General features: G+C 37.4%; 1 protein-coding gene across 4 annotated transcripts in view; it reads right to left on the bottom strand.

Annotated features, from left to right (window-relative positions):
* Positions 1–2,947: 2,947 nt before the first annotated feature.
* Positions 2,948–22,721, bottom strand: part of RASSF8 (Ras association domain family member 8) — a 130,200-nt gene continuing 110,426 nt past the window's right edge. For all 4 annotated transcript variants that reach the window (XM_068560983.1, XM_068560980.1, XM_068560982.1 and 1 more), the window contains 4 exons: positions 21,129–21,334; positions 10,236–11,125; positions 7,789–7,933; positions 2,948–7,156 (listed from right to left, as the gene is read on the bottom strand). In XM_068560983.1, the coding sequence (XP_068417084.1) occupies positions 7,035–7,156; positions 7,789–7,933; positions 10,236–11,125; positions 21,129–21,231 (1,260 nt within the window). In that variant the 5' untranslated portion in view covers positions 21,232–21,334 and the 3' untranslated portion in view covers positions 2,948–7,034. The remainder of the gene's footprint in view (positions 7,157–7,788; positions 7,934–10,235; positions 11,126–21,128; positions 21,335–22,721) is intronic.

Raw genomic sequence — 22,721 nt, 5'->3', positions numbered from 1 at the left:
TTTGTTCACTGCTGTATCTCCAGTGACCACCACAGAGTAGAAACTCAATAAACACAACTGAGTGAAAGCCTACTAACTCTTCCAGAGCCTAATCTACTTCCTCCATGGAGCCTGTCCTGATTTTCCTGCTCACCTCCAATGTGCTCCGGCAGGACTCTGCCCTCCACAAAAGTAACCTCATGATTAATCTGACGTTAAAGCTCACTTCTTCCTTCTGGGATTTATTACTTTCAGAGTGTTTAGAGATGATAAGTATTTTGATCAATTAGGATGTTGCACCTGCATCCCAAAACTCAATTCCACACATACAAATTAGGAACGATTTCACTAACAGCAGAAAATGTGAAAAAGACAGGATTTCAGCGAACTATCCGCTCAATGACTCAATACCGGGATGGAGTCCACAAAAAACTAACCAACCGCCCACACTCCCACCCACCCAGTTTAGTTTTAGGCTTCATAACAATGAATCAAGTTCCTGCACGTTGACCTGGTCAAATCACAGATGGAGTTTCGTGATCAGTCCTAGCTGACACATTCTCAAGTGTGGAGACTGGAAATTATACTTATTTGAAAGAACTGGGAATATTTAGCCCGGGAAAGAGAACACTAGATGGCATAAGAGATGCCTTCAAATTTCTGCAGTGCTGTCATATTGGTGAAAAATTGTTTCTTCTGTGAGATCTTAAGGAAAGTTGGAAATTATAAGGAAATCTATTTTGGCTCAATCAAAGGGAGACCTTTTTAGCCCGAGGTGGCCCGTGTGGGTCCAGTCCTTGGGGTTTGGCGGGGATGGTGTGGAAGCCGTCAGGCGGTGCTGTGACTGCCACGCTGCGGCCCTCTGGGCTGAGAGGGCGGCTCCTGGTGTATCCTGCACGCCCCTGCTCTCCCCAGCCTCCTGCTTGCTGCTTGTGGCTGCACGGCATGTTAGTTCATTGTGTTCTTTGCGTGAAGTGTCTGTGATTTGCGTTGTTCTTTAAAAACAGCATGATACCAAGTATTCCAATTCACTTATTTGATTTTCACGCTCTGGGCAGTTGCAGGAAACTTGTAAATACTGGCTTGGCATAAACGAAGGTGGGTCTGTATGGTCCGTTCTCCCTTCGCTTCCTTTCATTCTGGACCACAGTCAGACCTTTCTGTCATCGTGGACACACACTCATGGCAGATGAAGGAAAGTGGCAGATATATCAATAGAACACAAAGTTAAGTATAATGCTGGGAAAACAGGATTCCAACACACCAGATTAAGAGACTGGGGTGTTTAAATTTGGTGCTGCAAAGAGCTTTTCCCCCAAACCACAGTTTTCTTGCAGGAAAGCCTCCAGGGGCTGTCTACAAGGGGGAGACTCGTTTGAAGGCCCCCCTCTCAAATACATATTTTCTGTGTCTTCATCCTCTCCCTTCCCTTCCTCCTGTCCCAATCTTTTGCCACCCAGCACACAGAACAGAGTATCTGTGACTACTCATTGAGACTCACGGCACCATTTCCACCATTTAATTTAAGGCTGCGGAGAGCTGTCAAACGTCTGAGGTTTCTTGGATTCTTTTTTTCCTCCTCCACCATTTAAACATCGTATCCTTTTGCTACTGTCTGCTTCAGATGTCTATGATCTCTTTGGCTCTCCTCTTCTCTGGGCGCACTGTAGGTGCTCAATGAGAACTTGTTACTGAATAAACACCAACAGCCTACTTAGTTCAGGTTACCACCACCTCTGGCCCAGACTCCCGCAGACCTCGTATGCTGTCCTTCGTGCCTCTAGTCTTGACCCTTCTTCAGGTGGTTCTTCATGATGCCAGTCAGAAGGATCTTCCTAATATGCTAATCTGATCGTTTCATTTCCATGCTTAAAACTCCTCTGTGGCTCTAAGGATAAAGTCTAGACTCTTACATGGCAACCAAGGCCCTTCATGATCGATGGTTACCTTCTCTTTTAGCCCTCCCAGCCTCTTCATCTTTCTATCTTCTTGTCTGTGCCGGCAGCCCTCTCCAGTTTATATCCCCTTCTCCAGGGCTTGCCAACACCCTGGGCTGGGGTGAAGCCCTCCTTTAATGGTGGTCGCTAGACTGTAAACCTCCCTGAGGTGCAAAACAAATCATATTAACTTCAGTCCAGTGTCTGGCCAACAAGAGAGGCTCTCTGAATGTCTGCAGAAAGCATGGATGTGCCCAGCATGTTTATGCCCATTTTATAGAACGCCGCTGGTCTTTCTTCAGGGAGGCAAGCACTAACACATGGAATGGGCAGCAGGTGAGGAAGACAGGATGGAAATTAAAATTCTAAAAGTCCAAACTAGAACATAGAATAATTTACATTTTGAATTAATGTTTCTCATTTTCTCTTCACTTTTATAACATTCTATTATTCATATGTATAATTTCATGAACAAGATCGAACTTCTACTGGTAAAAAATACAAAGATAATTTATATACTTCCACGTTGAAAAGTGGTTAAGATGTAGAAGCTGGGCATTGTAAAGCTTATTACTCAGCTTTATTGTGGAATACAGGACAGTACCTTGGTATCCGAAAGGACTAAATTCAAGGACCCTAAGAGCTACTTATCAGTTACGTGAGTTGGGAGAAGTTCCTGGATGGAAGAATGCACCTCCTATTGTGCCCGGCAGGTGGGAAGGACTGAATTGTTCCTGCTCTTCCTCTCGCTTGTGGGTTTAAAGAGATCTGGGAATACAGAGCTTCAATACTAAATAATTTTTTCTTTTACTTTTGAAATAAAAGGGAGGCATATTAGTTTCTTAATTCAGTGTCACTCAGATGAAGCAGCTGCCTTGGCAGCAAAAGATAATTCTTTACTTATAATTAACATTACTTTTAGAAAAATGTAATTCTGTGTCACTGATATGCAGACCTTTTCTCTTGGGCATCTTTTAACGGAAATAAAATTACATTTTAAAATACTACATACGTAAGAAACAAACCAGCAATTGTAATGCCCCAGTGAATCCTGAAAATTTATTATTTGGGAGAATATCAGATATTGATCCTTTGTTTTACAGCTCATGATAATAATCAGAAAATATACATTTTGAAATGAAAGTCAAAAGAAAAGAACACTTACATATAATACAGATTACAGATATTTTACTTGTACATAAGCAAAGCAGTACTAAAAGCATATTTATGTGTCCACAGTTAGTGAACATGGCATTTTTCTGTTTAAAGCTGCAGCAACTCAAATCCTCTTCGGGGCAATAAAGAAAGACAGATTGAGAAATACATTTAGGGCTATCACCGTGTCTGGCTGTAAACCTATTTTTAATCTTTTCCCTCCCCCCCATATATATATGTATATACTTTATTGCCTTTATATTTCTGCTGGTTGAATATAATTAGTATACTAAATAGTTATCTGCATTTATTTGGTTTCTAAAAATATAGAAAATGCATTGGAATAGAGCTCCTGCAGCTTTCAAGCAGTCACTGCCCTGGCATCAAAAGCTTACTCTGGAAATGTAAAGCAGCAATACTGAATAAATAGTGATTGTTCGGTCTTCTCCGTGCAGCTGACGGGCCTTCAACCAAAACTGAAAAATACTGTAGCAAACAGTATAAACATGCAACTTAAAAAAACTGACATAATATAAAAGTAATACTTATGAGCTAAATTTAATACAATATGGACTAATAAAGACAACTTTAGGTAGAAGAGGGATGTGAACACAGCATCGTTATTTACATATAAGTTAAGGCCCAATTTTTCAAAGGCAATGCACACAAGGAACCGTCCATCTGCCCATGCCCTTTGCGCACCTGAAATCAAGAGTTTCTGCTTTTTCCATATTGTCTCCTCAATCCATTATTATAGTTGTAACTTGGAAAGATGTTCACAGAAATGGTTTTAAATGAAGTTTCTTTTCTCTAAAGGCCACTTTGCTCTTATTCACAAAGAACATTTTCTTTTAACGCAGGTGCAAAATGTATTTACGTTCTGGAAGCAAGTGCTTATTTGTTCTTCTTAAACATGGTTAAAATTCACATTTCACACCGTAACTTTTACATTTTTACTGTATTAGTCTTGTTTTAGCTCTAGTTTGATTAATTTGAACTACAGAAACTGATGACTAGCTCAGTGATGGCTGAGGGATTTAAATGGGTAACTCCTATTAACACCAATCGAAGTCTCACATATAAATACCCTGTGCGTCAGGGAAAAAAAAAAAAAAAAAAAAGCTAACAAACCAAAATATCTCATAAGAACAACGAAAGGATTGAGGCAAGCCACCACCTCGGATCATCCGCTGAGGATGACAAACACTCAACAGGGTCAAATATACCAATACTATTTCAAATTATTCCTTGGTAAGAAAAAAAAAAATCTTCTAATGTATTTAATACTTGTAGAAAATCACAATAAAACAACTTTCAGTGTAATAATAATTTTAAAAACTTACAATCTAATGTAGTATTCAGCACCTGAATATTCTCCCAGATGCAAAATTTTCTATTTGGTATTTTTGTGTACCATCGCCCACTTCCCCTCTGAAATGTATCCAAAGATGTGGCACTTAATCTAACTCATTTGTATTCACAATAGATAAAAATAATCAGAAATAGACTAAGATATTTTTAAGATGCTTAGGGAAATGAGTTTTCTTTCCTCTATTTTAAAAAAATACTTAGAAAATATTTCTTAGAGATGTGCTTCCAGAAGTGTTGATAATATAACTGATGAAAAAGTACAGCTGCTCATTGTATTAATCAAATTCACATTTATATACTCTTCTCATCTAGGAAACAGTATTTCTATCTGTAGTTAGGTCTGTGAAGATTATTTGGCAGCTTGAAAATTCAGATGAAGTTGTCAGAACCCTACTACCAGTCTTTCTTTAAAGTTATTAGGTTATATATGATATGATAGGTTATATATGATAATAATTTACAACAATTAAGTTGGATACTTTGTGTTTTTCACGGCATGCCCAGGCGTCATTGCAATTAAAAATTGCGAAGTCTAATATATCTAGGTTTAACATTTTGATTTAAATAGAATGTGATCAACTTATAAAAACGTTTTTCTTTGTGAATAAGATCTCAATTTCTCTGAACAACAATAACAAAATGACCCAGTATAGAATGGAACCCTTTAAAAATAAGGCATATATCAGGCATACATAAACCATTATTGTCACAAAATCTACAAATTATTCTGATTTTTTAATTCTAATTTTTAAATATATATGGATATGAAATAACTATTATAAACTGAGAGCAAATGTGTATAGATTGTGGTTATTAGATAAGAATCATTTATTTCTCAAGTTTTTTTTTGCAAAACAATATAATGGCAAGGTCAACTCGATAACTCCAAGAACCCAAAGAATATATTTTTAGTTGAGGTCTGCCATTTAGCTAGACTAGAAAAGGCAACTATGCATTATTACTTTCAGTCCTCTAGAAGCTTCTATATATTGTCATAGCCATTCTTAAAAATTTTCATTGGAAACCTAAATATAGCAGCATTCTCAGCATTCATTAAACCAAGAATAAGTCAAATGCATTTAAAACATCAAAAGTTGCCCTCACGCATAGGATATAACTTACACCTTTTTGTTGTTACCATGGCATTAATATACTAATCCACTTTTATTTTGTTGCATGTAAATAATACAGACAATATGTTTTCCTCAGAATAAAAAACTACTTTAAATTTTAGATTAAAGTCCTAATTCTATTGTACCAAATTCTGATCACAGGGAATGTAAAAATGGCTAAGAAGTATCTGACCACATCCATCTAGATACTCTTGTGCATCTTAGTTAAGTCAGTACTCATGGGAGGGGTGTTGACTCATTTTTGGTTTTATAAACAAGAAAATATATGTACAAATGGAGATTAATGTCCTGCAAAAGTCAAGCTGAAAATTAATAAAAACGAACACTGAATTTAACTTTATTTCCTTGGTAAAAAGTAACTAACTCCAATCTACTTTCTATTTAAGTGACTGGAAAAATTGCAATAGTTCATAATGTACACAGTAAATTATGTGCAAGCAATAACTTATCCATGGGTGCTTACACCAATAGATCATACATATAAAGTGGGTTATTTTAAAATAAAAAAATATCACTTAAAGCAACCTTCCTGAAGATATCCTTGGACATCTCTTTTTTTTTTTTTTTTTAAAAGACATCTCTAATTTATGTATGATGGCGACTCTGAGGCTCCATGAGACTAAAATAATGAGGCAGGGCAGAAACAAAACACGTAATGTATCAGGAAACCCCATGCCTGTTTGGATAGATAGTCAACAATTACATTTTTGTTCAACAGTGTCTGAAGCACTGCAAACCTTTTAAACATGTAACTTACTTCATGAAAATATTTCTGTTCTTGTATGTGGTTCATTCATATGCTAGAAATACTGTAAAGGAAAGATTAAACACCAGATTAAAAAGAAAACCTGAATTATCTCACCTAATTAAGCAGTGGCTACGATGGGTTCACAAGGTAAATGCAAGTCAGTTCTTCTGGAGTCAGTTTCCATGGCGGAGCCCCCTATGACACTTGTGTAGCTGTAATTCAGCAACGCGTGGAGTCTGGCAACATGCACACAAAGTCATCATCACACAATATGCAATGTAACTCAGTCACAGGATAAGTATTAATAAAAAATATTAAAACATCAACATTCACTCCTTAATTGATTACATGGAATAAATAAACTAAGCCAGTCACATATTTCTCTTCATTCTGAAGTCATGGTTTTATTTATGTATACACACAGTATAATACTTTCCTAATGCTCTCAAAATGCTACAAATAAAAATGAAGGCTTTGCATTACAGCTGCTGGACAAAAACATCAACACTGTGGATGTGTGAAAACACAGTTTCTTTGTTCTTTAGCATCAGTGCACAGGGTATGGCTCCAAGTGGTATGCAATTTAGGACAGAAAAAAGATACGGTGGCTTGTGAAATATATCCTCTGTTCATCATTGGCACAAAATCAAAGAAGGAATTTTCACTGTCCTTGGTACCTTTACTGGGTCTCTCCCCTGAAGACAGATAATGTTATACATATATGCCTTCAGGATTAAAACCAGACGAGATAGGATTCTGTAGAATACGAAGATTACTGGGGAGCTGCCGAGAGGACCCAGGTCGCTTCAGAGACCCCGACTGGAATGGTGCCTCTAAACAGGAAACAGAGAAAGTCATCTGATGTTCGCAGTAACCTGGAGTACTTAGCAATATGAAAAATTAGAACTTTTCCTGCTCTCAAGAACCAAATAATATACAGTAACGACTGCAACAACCCCCTGTGGGTCCTGGGTGAGAGGAGAGGTTACGTCTGCTTGACCCTCTCAGTTGATAAAATAGTTTTCAGTGATTTGAACAGTTCATGATCTTTTCTTAAAAGGTGAACATTTTGCTTCTCTTTCTGGGTTGTTCAGATTATATGCATATACAGATTTAGAAGTGTCTTTTAATATCAGCACAAATTAATAAAGACTTTTAGGAGAGGAAGAAGGGGTATTAGGAACAGGGAGAAGCTAAAACTCAATTAATAGACTACGACTCACACATTTCAGGAAAAGTTTGTAAGGAAGCAGTTTAAAACTAATGATAGGATATCTGGTCATCTAAGTAAATAAATAACCTAAATATTATTGATTTTCCCCAGAAACAGTAAGTACATCAAAAATTCTTTTAAGCGGCCCAAGAATTAGCTTTGAATGGTAGGAGAACATTTTAACCGAATGTAAGCAGTTTATTCCAAGTTAACAGAGTAAAGTTTTTTAAAAAGCGATTTCTCAAATCTTACCCCTTTCTAGGTCTGCATGCGAGGCCTCCACTTCGATGGGCTCCGCTGGCAAAACGGTGACTTTCGTCCCCGTCTGCTGGATAAACTGCTGGAGGTTGACTTGCCGCAGCTCCTTGGTCAGCTGCTCCAATTCTTGTTCTTTGTCCTAGATGGGAGTAAAATGCTTTCTAAAATTTGAGGATTCACTATTGGCCAGCTACAGACATCCTGGTGACAGCCCACCTGCTACAAGGGTTGAATGTGGGGACACCTTTCACAAGAACGCATTTAACAAACCTGGTTTATATCGACGTAATGGGCTAAGGAGGTCACTTTCACTCTGTGGCATGGGCCAAAAGTTAAGCAAATAAAGGACAACAACTTCTTCAGTCTGTCCTCTTAAATGTCATGCTTTCCTCCGTTAGGAGTATATACTATGCACCTGATGAAATAAACATATGTCTATGAACTTTCATGAATAAAACACTGGATTCCATCCATCCTGGTGTTTACAGCAAGCTTGCTAAGCTGTTCACAATTAAACTTCCTTATTATCTACTTCATAACTGACTGCAAAATTAATAGTCACTTGGTCCATGAGATCCAGGGTTCTTGTTTTTTTTAAACTGTTTAAGTTTTCATGGGATCCATTATTGAGATTTATATTATAGCAAGGAAAGCAAGGAGAGCAAGATTCCCACTATGGGGTTTTTTAATCCTTGATGAGCAGATCTGAGAACTGAGGAGCGCTAAAGTAAGGAGACCAAGTTTGGACGGCCAGAAAGCTCCAAAAGCAAGGAGAGGCATTCTATTATCAAATGGACTTTCTTCTCTTTCTCTCCTTTAGGGCACTATAAGAAAAAGTGGCAAGGCCTCATCCAAGCTGGTTGTGTCAGAGGATGTGGTAAGGGTAGGGAAGAGAAAATAGAAAGGAGGGGTTTTCCGCTACCTTGAGTGTAGGGGGTACTTGGAGATATGTTAGTAGTTTGACTATTAGATACTTTTCACAGGTAGTGGGGTTTATTAGTAACAACTGTCACAAATTAGTGTCTCCTGTAATATCAAGGCAATACAATTTCCAACTGCACTCGTTTTGTGTTGAAATGAATCCAAATAGTAAAATGCTGACAAGTCACACGTTAACAACCTTCTATTATATGAGAAATTCCTGACTTTGCAAATTCTGGTGGTAGTTCTACCTCTCACTATAGTTAGTGGCAGAGAAAGGAAATCACATCAGTTCTTCCTGAAACGTCAGCTTTCTCTGCTTGTGGAACTGTTCCTACCCTACGGCAGCTCTTCTCAAACTCCAGTGCGCACGGGCACTATTTGGAGATGCTGTTACTACGTACACTCTGAATTTCTAACCAGTAAGCCTCACGGTTCACTCTTTGATCCACGATCACACAGCTTCTAAACCAGCACTGTCCAATTCAGCAGCCACTGCACATGTGTGCTACTGAGCACCTGAAATGTGGCCACATGTGACTAAAACAGAAATTTAAATTTATTTAATATTTTTAAACAGCTTTACTGAATATTATTTAACTTTATTTAAATATAAGTAGCCGTATTATAATCAATTGTGTCTCTTTCTCATTTCAGCTGTTAGAAACTGATAGCTCTTTGCAACTCCCATTAACATTACCACACTGTCTTTTCAAGAATGGGTATCCAAGAAATATAAGCTGAGTGATCATGGAGTAAGTGTGAAATAGAAATGTTCTCGTACCCACTAGAGATGGGGAAAAATCAGAGAAGAACCTGCCCCTCTCCTCAGGGAAGCAAAGGACAGTTACGGGAGAGGGAAGGAGGTGGGGTTAGCAACAAAGGAGACGTGATAGATAAGCAGCCAGCTAGCCGCACAATCCTTGGTGAACCAGTCCTTGGTAATCTCTTTCAGCTTTGGTTTCCCTATCGCTAAAGGGAGAAGGTCAGATTTGCTATCTCATCATTAGTGTCCATTCCAGCTCTGAGATTCTCATCTCCTGTATCCGATTACCTAATGCTATCACTGCCGCAGTAAGAAAGCTTCTTCCGTGGAAAAGGAGCCGTGTGGCTTCAGCTCTCATCTTTGTTTTGGTCTCATATCTTAGCTTTGTCATAAGTCACAGAAATGCTAAGAAAATGATAAACCAAAGTAAGTTTCTAACTTTAAATGTAAGAGAAAATGAACAATCAGTAAAGAAGATGCCAAAATATATTTAATTCTTTTTTTAATATATATATTTCCAGTCAGCTTTCTGTGTTTTATTGAACATTTTCTATTTTCAGATTCTTTTCCATGACCAGTGATGAAAATAAAGGCATTATCATTTTGGAAAATCAAGAGCAAACCTACAGTGATTTGGAGAAATACAGAGTTTAAGAAGCTTCCATGAGGAAAGAAAAAGAGGAGTTCAGTTTTTTAGATTCCAAATATTTAATTCTTTTAAATAGATGAAACATTCTAATAAAAGTGTTCTTACCTGTAATCGTTTGGTGGCTTGTCCGAGAGATCTTTCCACAGCTTTAATACCATTTTCCAGCCTCAGGCTCTGCTGGCCTTGAATGTCAATTTCCCCTCTGACCTTACCGATCTTTCCTTTAACCTCTTCTTCATTGACCTGTGCCTCTTGAACTTCCCGTTGCAATTTTTCTGCTTCAAGACCACTTTCCATAGTCTGGATTTGACCCAAATAGTCCTTTAATTTGCTCTCACATTCTGTTATTTTCTGTCTTATTTCTTGAAGTTGATCTTTCAGCTGTTTTTCATTTTCCTGTTCAATCTGTAATTCATTTTCCCAAAATTCTTCCTCTTCAATTTCTACATCGTTTCTTTTGATCTTTTGCTCCAGGCGGACAATTTCCTCTTCAAGGCTAGAATTATATTTTTGCTCCCAAAATCGTATTTCTATTTCATTTGATTCTAGCTCTTTCTCAATGGATTGGAGCTTCTCTGTCTGCAAATGGATCAGCTTCTTTAACTCATCTGCTGTTGTTTTGCAGTTATTCAGCACCTTTTGCTTAAATTCAGTTTCTTTACCTTTTCCAAAAATGTCCATTAACCCTTTGGCACCTCCTGTAAATGTTAATGATTTCCTTTTAGGCTCTCTCCTTTTGATTGCTTTGTCAATCTGAGGCCTCAGTTTAGCTAAGGGGGGCAAACTCTGCCTGCATAAAGTTCTTTCAGGAACTCGAGCCACACCATCCGACGTGGGCCGCTCACTGAGAGAGGGCCCCGTTCGACGTAGAATCAGCTGTACGTCACTAGCGTACTGCCCCCATTTGTTTAAGGATATGATAGGATTTTCATGAGGTGCTAAGTGTCTTTCAGTATCTCTCCATTTTTCTATAAGCGTGTACCTTCCAGTTCGACCTAGATAAAAAAAGATAAGAATAAATTGTCAAAAAGGGATACGCAACAGCTAAAATAATGCCTCCAGACATAGGACACTATTTGATAACTTTAAAGTTAACTTTTTAACTTTAATTAGCATCAAAGTCCAGCCCATGATGTCTTTAAAACTTTCACTTGAGGATACTGAACTCCTTAAGATACGTAACACATAAAACTATGGGATGTGAACTGCATACGCTCTTCAGACTCGCTTAGCAAGTCATCTTTACACCTTAAACCTCAATGGGAATCTTAATCTACCCTCTTGTCAAATGCCTGACTGCCTAGACCTTGTTTGCGGCAAGACCTCCAGCTGAAACTAAGGAGGGCACAGAGTGTCCTGCTGGAAGCCAGGAGGGCCTGGTCCCAGGAACCAGGCAGGACTTCAGAACTTGAGCAGACTTCCACTTGAGGAATCCCTCTGATTTCTCTGCACATCAGGACTTGGGAAGGTTGGAGCCCCCGTCTCTCCTCCTGAAAGGAGACATGGAGACAGTGGAGGACCTGCTACTCAGCTACAGGTGCTGGGTAGGCCTTTCCTTGCCCATACCTTCCGGCATACCTGTGGCAAATAAAAAATCACCTCAGTGAAAACAACCCTCAAAATAGTCTCATATAAAGAGTGGGGCCTGAAGAGAGGTCTTGTTCAGTTTTGATAAGTAATAGCTTCAAAGAGTCTTTTAAAAAACATTAAAAAGGCAAAAATGACATTATTAAAAAACAAAAGTAGAATAAAATTACATTTATGTTAAAAATATCCTGAATCTAACAGTAATTATGGAAGATAAAGATTCAGAAGACAATATAATGTCATTAGCTTGAATACACTTCCTAAATATTTCCATTTAAGGTGTGTGGGTCAGATGGAAAATATTAATTTTGTTAAGAGTGTCCACTAGACATCTGAAACTAATGTAAGGTTATATGTCAATTACATCTCAATTTTAAAAAAGTGTCCATTAGTAGTTAATATTATTACAAGGAAAAAAAACTCACCTTGCCATCTAGCAATTATCATATTGGCATATACAGCTACTGATTTGTCTTCCCTGTCTTCTTTTTTAATTTCATGAGCTTCTGAACCAATAGTAGTATCTCCTTAATTACTGGGCCAATAAATGGAAATCTGGATATGTACTATGAACACCCACTTGTGCTATTCAAAAGTAGCAGATGAAGAGTGATACTGCTCTAAGCATATGTGTATGTTCGTCTTTAAGGAAACCTGAATCTTGGGTGCAGCTGAAAAGTTGAAACTTTGAAAGCAAACAGACTAGAGTTTTAAGTTCGGGTAAATTACTTGCTGGATAAGTAGCCTAACTTCACTTCTCAAGTGGGGAGAGTGGCAGGACCTCATAGGTTCTGAGAGTCAGAATCAGGGCTAATAAGCACCTGCCATACTGCCTGGCCCGTAGCAGGTTTTCAATACATGGCAGCCATCATTAATTGAAAACACTGTTATTCACATGACAAAAGGGCTGACCAGAGACCTGCTTTAAATAGTGACATGACGCGACAACAATCTGACTAAAGGAATCCTTAATCAACTTGCAGCAACTCCCAGCTACGTAAAGCTGGACAGAGTGGAAAGAAAGAATAAGGGCTCTCTGGAGTCAGAAGGCCTGTTTTCAGATCTGGCGCTGCCATATATTTACCTGATTTGCACAAATTATTAAATTTCCTTCAGCTCTGATTTCTTCATCTATAGAGTGAGACTTGTATTTTCTTACCTGACAATGTTGTAAGAGTTAAGTGAGATATAAAATATAAAAATGTTTTATAACATTGAAAAGTGCTATACAAGTATTAGTTGTTGCTATTATCAAAATACCTGGGCAGACAAGGGGAATGCGAAGCCTTATTAAGCACACTGGATTTGGCTTCTTGGAATAAAAAAATGTTTCTTAAGATTTTCAAGTTAAAAATTACTGTAATTATACCAAGAAAAAACACCCAACAAATCTTCAAGGTTAAACTCGTTCCAGATGTACACACTGCTTCAGAGATCACAGCACTTTGTGTTCCTGGCTCTGCTGTCTATCAACTACTTTTAGGATCTCACTCCTGCTACCTGGACCCTGTGTCCTCATCAGTAAATATGAAGGGTTGGACTAGACCAGTAGAGCCCTCTCTAATCCTACCAGGCCATGAAGCATCTTTAAAAAGAAAACTGAATCATTACATTATATGAGTGAAATTAAAAATTTTAAGGACTCTAATTTAGTCAGAATTAAATATAAAGCTGATTTTTCCAATGCTTAATGGTACTGCTACTCTATGAGAATGTCTTGGTAGATTGTTTAGGATTGCTTTTACTGCTAGCGTTTCCTTTTTGTTAAATAATGCATATTTAGTGCAATTAGGCAAAAAAAAAAAAAAAAAAAAAAAAAAAATCCAGCAATAGAAAAAAGCTTTTTTAAAAAGTAAATGAATTAATACTTTGATTTTATTACAGAAATTGGGTTTTAGATAGCTTATGTAAGAGTTAAATTCCACAGTCATTGGAATTTGAATGCCTATACTTGGCAAGGCCCTACAGAACCTGAATACTTCATTTAGACAGATTCCAATTCCTCCTGCAAAACTTCTTTTATTGCAGTTTATTAAGTGGATACATTTAGTTCTACCTTGCATACTATCTTGATGTAGCCCTAAGACTAATAAAAAGGAACATCTATCTATCTATCTATCTATCTATCTATCTATCTATCTATCTATCTATCTATCTATGGCATTTGTAGTTTAAACTGTTTTGGCTACTGAGGCCTGTATGCCACAATTTGTAATGATAAATAAAATATTGACTATACTTCTGAAGAGCTGAAGCAATTGAGTGCAATCCCAAGAATCATTAACTTCATATAATGAGGAAAATCACAAAGAGATTTTAGTGCATCAGTGGACTCTCACTGGACGACTGATATAAATGTACAATAGATAGCTAGTGGGAAGCAGCCACACAGCACAGGGAGATCAGCTCGGTGCTTTGTGACCACCTAGAGGGGTGGGATAGGGAGGGTGGGAGGGAGACGCAAGAGGGAGGAGATATGGGGGTATATGTATATGTATAAGTGATTCACTTTGTTATAAAGCAGAAACTAGCACACCATTGTAAAGCAATTATACTCCAATAAAGACGTTAAAAAAAATTTAAAAAAAAAAGGAGATAACAGACTACTTTCACCTAACTTAAAGTGGAATATTTGACTGTGAAGTAATATGAAGTTTTAGAAATATACACCAAAACTCGAATACTCAAATATGAGTCACCCAGAAACATTATGCTCTTATTTCAACCATTTAAAAAACTGTAACCATGTTTTTACAATTTTAGGAAATTTCTCCTTAGAGCCAAAAAAATAAAATCATCATTTAAAAGTGTCACTTCTTGTTATGTATTCAACAAATATATAATGAACAAACATTTGTCAGAAATAGTGTCAGGCCCTGGGAATATATTCTATTAGACACCCTGATCATGAATGCTCTTCAGAAATTTTAGTTTTAACTGACATTTGATCTTTTCTTCAGTATGAAATCCTCCTTACCCCAAAGATGAACACTCTATGTTCTTCAAAAGGACATGACAGAGAGCTGGCATTAACCTCTCACGAATTTAATGCTAACATATCCTCCTGTTTCTGGACATACTGTAAATAATGCCAGTTAACACCTGACTTATTCTTTATCTATGGTGAATAACCTATACCTACCCCACTCAGTTTTTCTGATAATAGATACTTTTCTCCTTGAGCTACAAACATTTTGCAATCTTATGCAGAATCTAGTGAACAAAACTAATTCATTCCATAATGACTTAGAATTCTTACCGTAAACATTGCTCTCTGTAACAGAACTTACATTGTAACATTTTATAGTCTGTTAAATGCTTTTGATGCTTTCATATATATATATATATATATATATTTATATTTTAAAGCAATTTCCCAATGATGTACAACTATTCTGAAAATTTGTCAATGAACTTTCTGTAAGTCCTGTGCTATTAAGATAACTCTTACCATAGAGTATTTATCTTATGATGACAGTGGTACAAGAATATCTTTGAGTATAACCTGTCAGCTAGCTGTGCATTCAACCCATAGTTAAATCATTCACAGTATACTTAGGATTTTATTATAAATTTACTATGACTAAAAATAATGAAAACATTTATTGATTTCATAATGATTAACATTTAATATGCCCACTCTTTGCTAGGCTTTGTGCTGGTTACTTTACATAAATAATATTAACCAAAATAATAGCTAACACATCATTATAAACCACTAAGGTTTGGGGGATTATTAATGCAGCATAATCTTACCCATCCTCACTGATGCATGTTGTGAATTACATGTGTTCACATTCATTAAAATAATCTTTTATGGATGTGGAAAATATAGAAGATACTTAGAATTATGGATGATACTTAGAATTATGGATGATATACTACAGTACTGCTATAAATATCAAAATTGTAAAAGATGACCTTGGCTATAAAACAGCAATATACTTTAGTACTAAGGATTTTTAGTTTTTGTTTCAATGTAATTCAGTCGGTAACTATATTTTCTAACAGTTGTCCATTGAGATTATAAGGGATATAAATAACATAGTATAATAGTAGTTAAGAGCAGGGTTCTTGAATCAGACTACTGGTTTGAATCCCAGGACCCTCCTTACCAGCTACGGGCGCTTGGGCATGTCATTTAACATCTCTGTGCCTCTGTTCCATCATCTCTGAAATAGGGATCATAACAGGGCCTTCCTCGTAAGACTGCTGTGAGACTGTTAAATGATGTGGAAAATTTAATTCCCAATTCAGTAATGAAAAGGGGAACTTTAAAACTATGAAGCATTAGAGTGAAATCTTTTTTTTAAAAACTCATCTGTAGGTACATAAAAAGCATTGCTTATAGTGTTTACTTCTAGGAAGCAAGGTCATGAGTGATTCTTTTACCTTCTTTGTGTTTTGCTAAATTTCAAAATAGTCTACAATGGATAGTACTACTTGTAGACAGACACAAAACTAACCAATTTATAAATTTCTAAAATTGATAATTTATATATGAAATTAAGAGTTAAATGTGACAATATAAAATATATTATTTTCTTTATCTTCTAAAGGATCATATAATCTTAGAGACGAATGGGACATCACCAAGTTCAGCCTGTAATTCACAGAAACTTAAAAAAATTCATTCATTTATTCACAAGTAGGTATTGAGTATCTACTACATGCTAGACATGGTTTTAAGCTATGAGAATAAGCAATAACAAAAGAGTGGCAGGCAATACACAACACACTAAGGAAAGAATGTATGTCTACTGTCCATTAACCAACAGCTTTAAGGTCAGATATGCTAAACATTCAGAATTTTTTGGATTATAGGAAGGTAGCACAGTGCTATCCTGCAGGTCTGTAGTCAAACACATTGAAAATTCTAAAGTAAAATATATAAATTTCATACCAAATAGAATAAATATAGATTAAAAGCAGCCTCAGCCTCACATCAAATCAGATCAGTTTTTTACTACCAAATGAGTTCAAGCCATGCCAGGTACGGCTAACAAATTAAGTATGATAAACTTTAAGCTTTCAAAATTTTTTAGGTTTCCAAAATGTGGATAATGGATTGTGGCCTGTATGTAATACGTCGCAGGGGCGGTGGCGGGGGGAGCACGATAGAGAAAAACAGAGTATGGCAGGTGGGGAGTATGTGTGCGTGTGTGAATGCGCAGGCGGTCAGGGAGCAGTGAGCCAAGGGAGTGAATCTGGAAGAGCGCTGGGCGCACAGTATTCTCAGCAGACAGAAGAACAGGTGCAAAGACTAAGGCGGAACTGTCTCCGACACGTTTAAGAGGAAGCAATCAAAAGTGAGTGGGAGGAGATGAGGTTGGAGGTATAGCAGGGATTCATTTAAGGGCCCTGAAGACCATCGCATGGACTTTAACATTTTCTGAGTGAGTCCGGAAACCACTAAGGGGTTTTGAGCACAAGAGTGATGACGATGGACAGTTTCAAAGTATTACTTCAACATACATCTGTCGAGACTAGGCTGCAGGAGACCAGAATGATACAGGGAAAGGAGGTGGAAGGCCAGTGCGAAAATCTAAGTGAGAAACGATGGTGGCTTACATCAAGGTCGTAACAGAGGCTGTGGAGAGAAGCAACAAGATTCTGGATATATACTGAAGACAGTACAGGGAGGATTTACTGATGGATTAGTTGTAAGGTATTAGAGCAAGAAAAGGACCAAAGATCACACAAAAGTTTTAGATCTAATCAATTAAAAGCAATAGTTCCCATTTGTTGAGATGAGGGGGAGGAAATCTGAGGATGGGCAACAGCTGGGACACGAAGCTTGGGTTTGGACGTTTTAAGTCTGAGATACCAGTTAGTCATCTTCTAGAACTGCGCTGTTCACTACAATAGCTATTAGCCACGAGCCACATTTAAACTTTAATTAAAAATTCATTTCCTCAGTTACACTAGCCACACTTCAAGTAGGTAATAGCTACATGTGGCTAGTGGCTACTGTACTGGACGGCACAGATAGAGAACATTACCATCCTTGCAGAAAGTTCTATGGGGAAGCACTGTTCTAGAAACTATGTTTTGTAGAGTACCTACTACTTTAGGCAAAGCAATGGAATAAGAAAGATAAATAAGCAGGACCCCTACTTTGAAGAGACTTCCAGAGAAGAGAAAGAAATATTAACAAATAATAAAACCAGAGATCAGCATAAAATGTGTTTGTTTGAAAACTGATTTTGTTGGGGCAAACTCTATGAAACATGGCTTTTTAGAACAATCCACGCCATCTTGGGCCCCAGCCCCAATCAATTTGTTTGTATTAAATGCTAGCTCTGGCCCCAGTTGAAAAAGATATGGGACAAGATCATCAGAAGTGGGAACAGAGAAAAATTCTGAATCTTCAGTACTTTAAATGGCACCAGGCAACAAAGCAGTGTGAATCAGAAAACCTTTCCCTCAGTCTCCTTGATTTCTTCCTCCTCTTTTTTTCCTCTCTAATCTTTTGTTAGCTGTACTTTAAGTTCTAAGCTACTTGAGGGCAGAAGTACATTCTTTTCATATTTTTCGTTTGTGATTTTGTAAAAGCAAATGCATTTTCTCAACTTAACTTGAGACAGATGAATTGTTTAAGGCTTTCTGTTTCACATACAGATTTGAGAAGTAGTTTGAACTCTATTTTGAAATAATGGCACTTCTGGGATAGTTTATGGGAAAAACAAGGTTGAATATTTAAAATTGGGAATGTTTCAGAAAGCCCAGGGTGTACAGTATCCAACCAGCGCGTTCCTGCTGGGCAGTTTAACCACTTCATGCCAACTGAGTGTCAATCATCGTTTCACTTTTAGTTACTGTCTCCTATAATTTGGGAATATGTTCTATTTCTACCACCTAAATATAACCTGTCAAGGTAGTCAAAGATCAGAGCAGAAAGGATTTCCTTCTATACTAGTAGCTAACATTCAAAATCTTTTATCAAATTATGTTCCGTCTTTAGTTCTTTTCTAACTTGATTTGAGTGATTAGTAGCATTGGGTCAGAAAACGTTAGCTGTCATATATATTTGCAGACTGCCAATATGTATACATGTCTTTATATCATGATGGTTTCCTGAAAGCAATTTTAGCTACCCAGAAAAACTCAATAATCCCTAATCATATATATAGTGCCTCCCCCATGGGCAAATATGTGGACTTTAACTTAAGAAGCTATTCTATATGTTGCGTCACTCTAAATTTTTTAGAAACATCTGCAGTTTCGCTCAGTCAGTCCATATGCTGCTATTAGTGTAACCAAACCTTTTACTGTGTGAAGTCACAGAGATTCTGCAGGTGTTTGTTACAGCAGCAATTTTCCCTAATTAATAAACCCTCTATCATTTCTTACAGTATAAATAAGGTCAAAATACTAGAACATTTTCATTTAGTGTTTAGACTCGGAATACCAATAACTTCCGTGACAATGGAGATAAATATTTAAGTGTCTATTAGAAGCATACTGAATCTGAGGCTGAGAAAATTTTATGGCACAACAGAAGCAAGGATCAACAGTGCTCGCTGGTTGCCAGTTGAATCATCTCTCAGGTGAATTCTGAATTCAATGAAGTATTTATGATTCAGCAAGAGAGTTGTTTAGCCAGGTTTGGAGAAATATCGTAAAGCATCTGTACTCAAGATGTCAGCTTTTCAAAGCAGTTCTGGACTGAGTTATTGAGAAAGCAAATATGGCGGGGGGCAGGTTCAGTTAAAGCTTCTTTTTATCAATAGCTTGGCCACAAAGAAGTACACTCTTTAGTCCAAACGGATTAAACACACACCTGGTACATCTGGACAGTTTCTCCTTGAAATTCTGTGTAGAGAACATGGTTACCATATGGACAGATGCAGCTTACTGCACTCTTCAACGACCTTGACTTTTCTAAAAACTACTCGTTTTTTTAACCACTGTCCATGGCTTGATTCTCAAATATAACAAAGAATCTTAGATTTGACACTTGCTAATTTTAGTTTTCACTAAGCAGAAAAAACCCAACAATGCTTAATATTTTAATTCAAATAAATTATGTGAGGCTTTCAAAAGGGGCAATGACTAAATAAGTTGGTTGCAAAGAATATGAAATAAAATTAAATGCCTTAATTTCCTCCTCTTTAATAATTAAACTTAAGTCCACAAATATAATACTAGTGCCAAACGCAAGAAAATTTCATGGGATGTGAAAGCCTAGGATTCTCAGCATTGTTTTAATATATGAGTGTGCTATATAGTATTTCGGGAAAAATCAAAAGATGTTAGTATTAAAAGAAAGCCTCTGTCTTTGTATAGGGCTATTGCCAACTTCAAACAGTGCACTTGCCACAATGCAGGGGCACAAGCACCTCTACAAAATGCTAAGGTGCCATCGTGACAGTGACTTGTCTCCATCCTGAGCTAACCTGACACGCTTCCAATATAAACTAGCACTATATAAAAACAAACTTTTGATAAGGAGCTCAAAGACAAAGAGGCACTGAGCACCTAGCATGGTGAACACACAGTTTTCTCCTCAATACAGCTGACCCTTGAACAATGCAGGTGTTAGGGGCGCCAACTCTCCACACAGTTGAAAATCTGCATATAACTTATAGTCAGCCGGCCCTCTCTATCTGCAGTTCCTCGTGGATTCAACTAACCTTGAATCGTGCAGTACTGTAGGATTTACTATTGGGAAAAAAGCCCCATATAAGTGGACCCTCGCAGTTAAAACTTGTGTTGTTCAAGGGTCAACTCCACATGTTTGCTAAGTGATGGATTTAAGATGCAAATACAAACTTTAGCCCAAATTACTGGCTTTACTGATGTAGGTGTTTATGTCCTCATCATGTTCCAAACGGAATTATGGCAACTAAAAAACATGCATAAAATATCATAAAGATAAACTGAGAGTAAATAAGAAAAGTTGCAACGGGATAAGTGAATAAGATGGAGCCAGTAAGCATGGATTTGACTACTTCATCTTCACTGTGTAAGATTTAAAAAGTACACATTATCTTTCTAATGAAGAACCATGTCATTTAATTTGTTGCAAATTTCTTTTCTGAAAGTATTCAGAATAAAAAATCGGATTTTGCCTAATGAAGAGTCTGGGAACTTGAAATCTATGTTTTGGCTCAAGAAAACAGTTTTAGTTCCATAAATCATTGTTTAGGATAAACAACAGGTGAGGAGAAGACAGTGCAGACTCTAGACTCAAGACCGGTAAAATCTCGGTGAGGCAGAGAACAAGTATCTTCACAGACTGACCTAAGCTGGAGGCAGGGGACAGTAATAAGTAAAAGTGTGCCTGAGAGATGTATTATGGAACCAAATGAACAAAAACCACAGAACATCTATATTTAAAACAAACAAAAACAACAGGAAGCATAAGCATAAACCACTTTATCTCAGACACCCCGAGAGTTCACTTACCTATCGCTTGAGCTAAGGCTATGACAACTTCCTGGCAAGTTGTGACTTCGGTGACCCCACAAACAATCCTCTGAACTCCGTCCACCCATACTTTAAGTTCCATGGTGCCCCAGCCAGTCACCCAAGGGCCCTGAGACTGGTCATCAAGGCGTCAGGTCATGTCTCTGGCCACGAAAACACGGAAAAGGCAGAGTCTGTGTAGTCAGCTAAAAAGAGGAAAAAACATTTTTAATAAAACAAAGCCTTACCATTTCTTCTAGTAAGTAAATGTTACCAAAACAAATTTTAATATATCATAGTCCTACTACCATTAATGACCATGGGCTTACTTATTCACAGAACTGAATTTAGCAGTGTGAATACAACCATGGCCACCTCTCATGACACCGCATGGTACTGCTATTTCCACAATTAGAATATTAATCATAAAGTCACTCTCCATTGACCAAAGAAATCTTATTTACTTGACCAAGCCCTATTGCTCAACATACAAACTATTTTTTTACAAAAATTACTTCATTAGGATAATTTCTGAGGTTAAAAAAAAGAAAAAAAACGTTTTTTGGTCATTTTAGGAATCACAAATAATTGAACCACTTTCCGCAGCCTTGCCAGCATCTGTTTGTTCTGTGTCCCTTGCCTTGCTCTCTTGGCCAAGGGACCGAGAGTGTTGTCTTCACCACTGAAACTCCAACACCAAATTCAGCATAAGGCACAGGTATGCAGAAAATATTAGCTGAAGGAAATTAATTCTTTCGTTGGCTGACAACTTCCCCATTTATGAACTGCTTGTCCTCTACCCATTTATTTAACTGGAATTTGATAACTGTCTTCAACTTTTTTTTTTTAAACATCTTTATTGGAGTATAACTGCTTTACAATGGTGTGTTAGTTTCTGCTTTATAACAAAGTGAATCAGTTATACATATACCTATGTCCCCATATCTCTTCCCTCTTGCGTCTCCCTCCCTCCCACCCTCCCTATCCCACCCCTCTAGGTGGTCACAAGGCACCGAGATGATCTCCCTGTGCTTTGCGGCTGCTTCCCACTAGCTATCTATTTTACGTTTGGTAGTGTATATATGTCCATGCCACTCTCTCACTTTGTCCCAGCTTACCCTTCCCTCTCCCCGTATCCTCAAGTCCATTCTCTAGTAGGTCTGTGTCTTTATTCCTGTCCTGCCCCTAGGTTCTTCATGACCATTTTTTTTTTTTTAGATTCCATATATATGTGTTAGCATACGGTATTTGTTTTTCTCTTTCTGACTTACTTCACTCTGTATGACAGACTCTAGGCCCATCCACGTCACTACAAATAACTCAATCTCGTTTCTTTTTATGGCTGAGTAATATTCTATTGTATATATGTGCCACATCTTCTTTATCCATTCATCTGTTGATGGACACTTAGGTTGCTTCCATGTCCTGGCTATTGTAAATAGAGCTGCAACGAACATTTTGGTACATGACTCTTTTCGAACTATGGTTTTCTCAGGGTATATGCCCAGTAGTGGGATTGCTGGTCATATGGTAGTTCTAGTTTTAGCTTTTTAAGGAACCTCCATACTGTTCTCCATAGTGGCTGTATCAATT

This window comes from Eschrichtius robustus, chromosome 13 (genome assembly GCF_028021215.1).
Source record: "Eschrichtius robustus isolate mEscRob2 chromosome 13, mEscRob2.pri, whole genome shotgun sequence".
Taxonomy (NCBI): domain Eukaryota; kingdom Metazoa; phylum Chordata; class Mammalia; order Artiodactyla; family Eschrichtiidae; genus Eschrichtius; species Eschrichtius robustus.
This window is presented reverse-complemented; position numbering and strand designations above follow the sequence as displayed.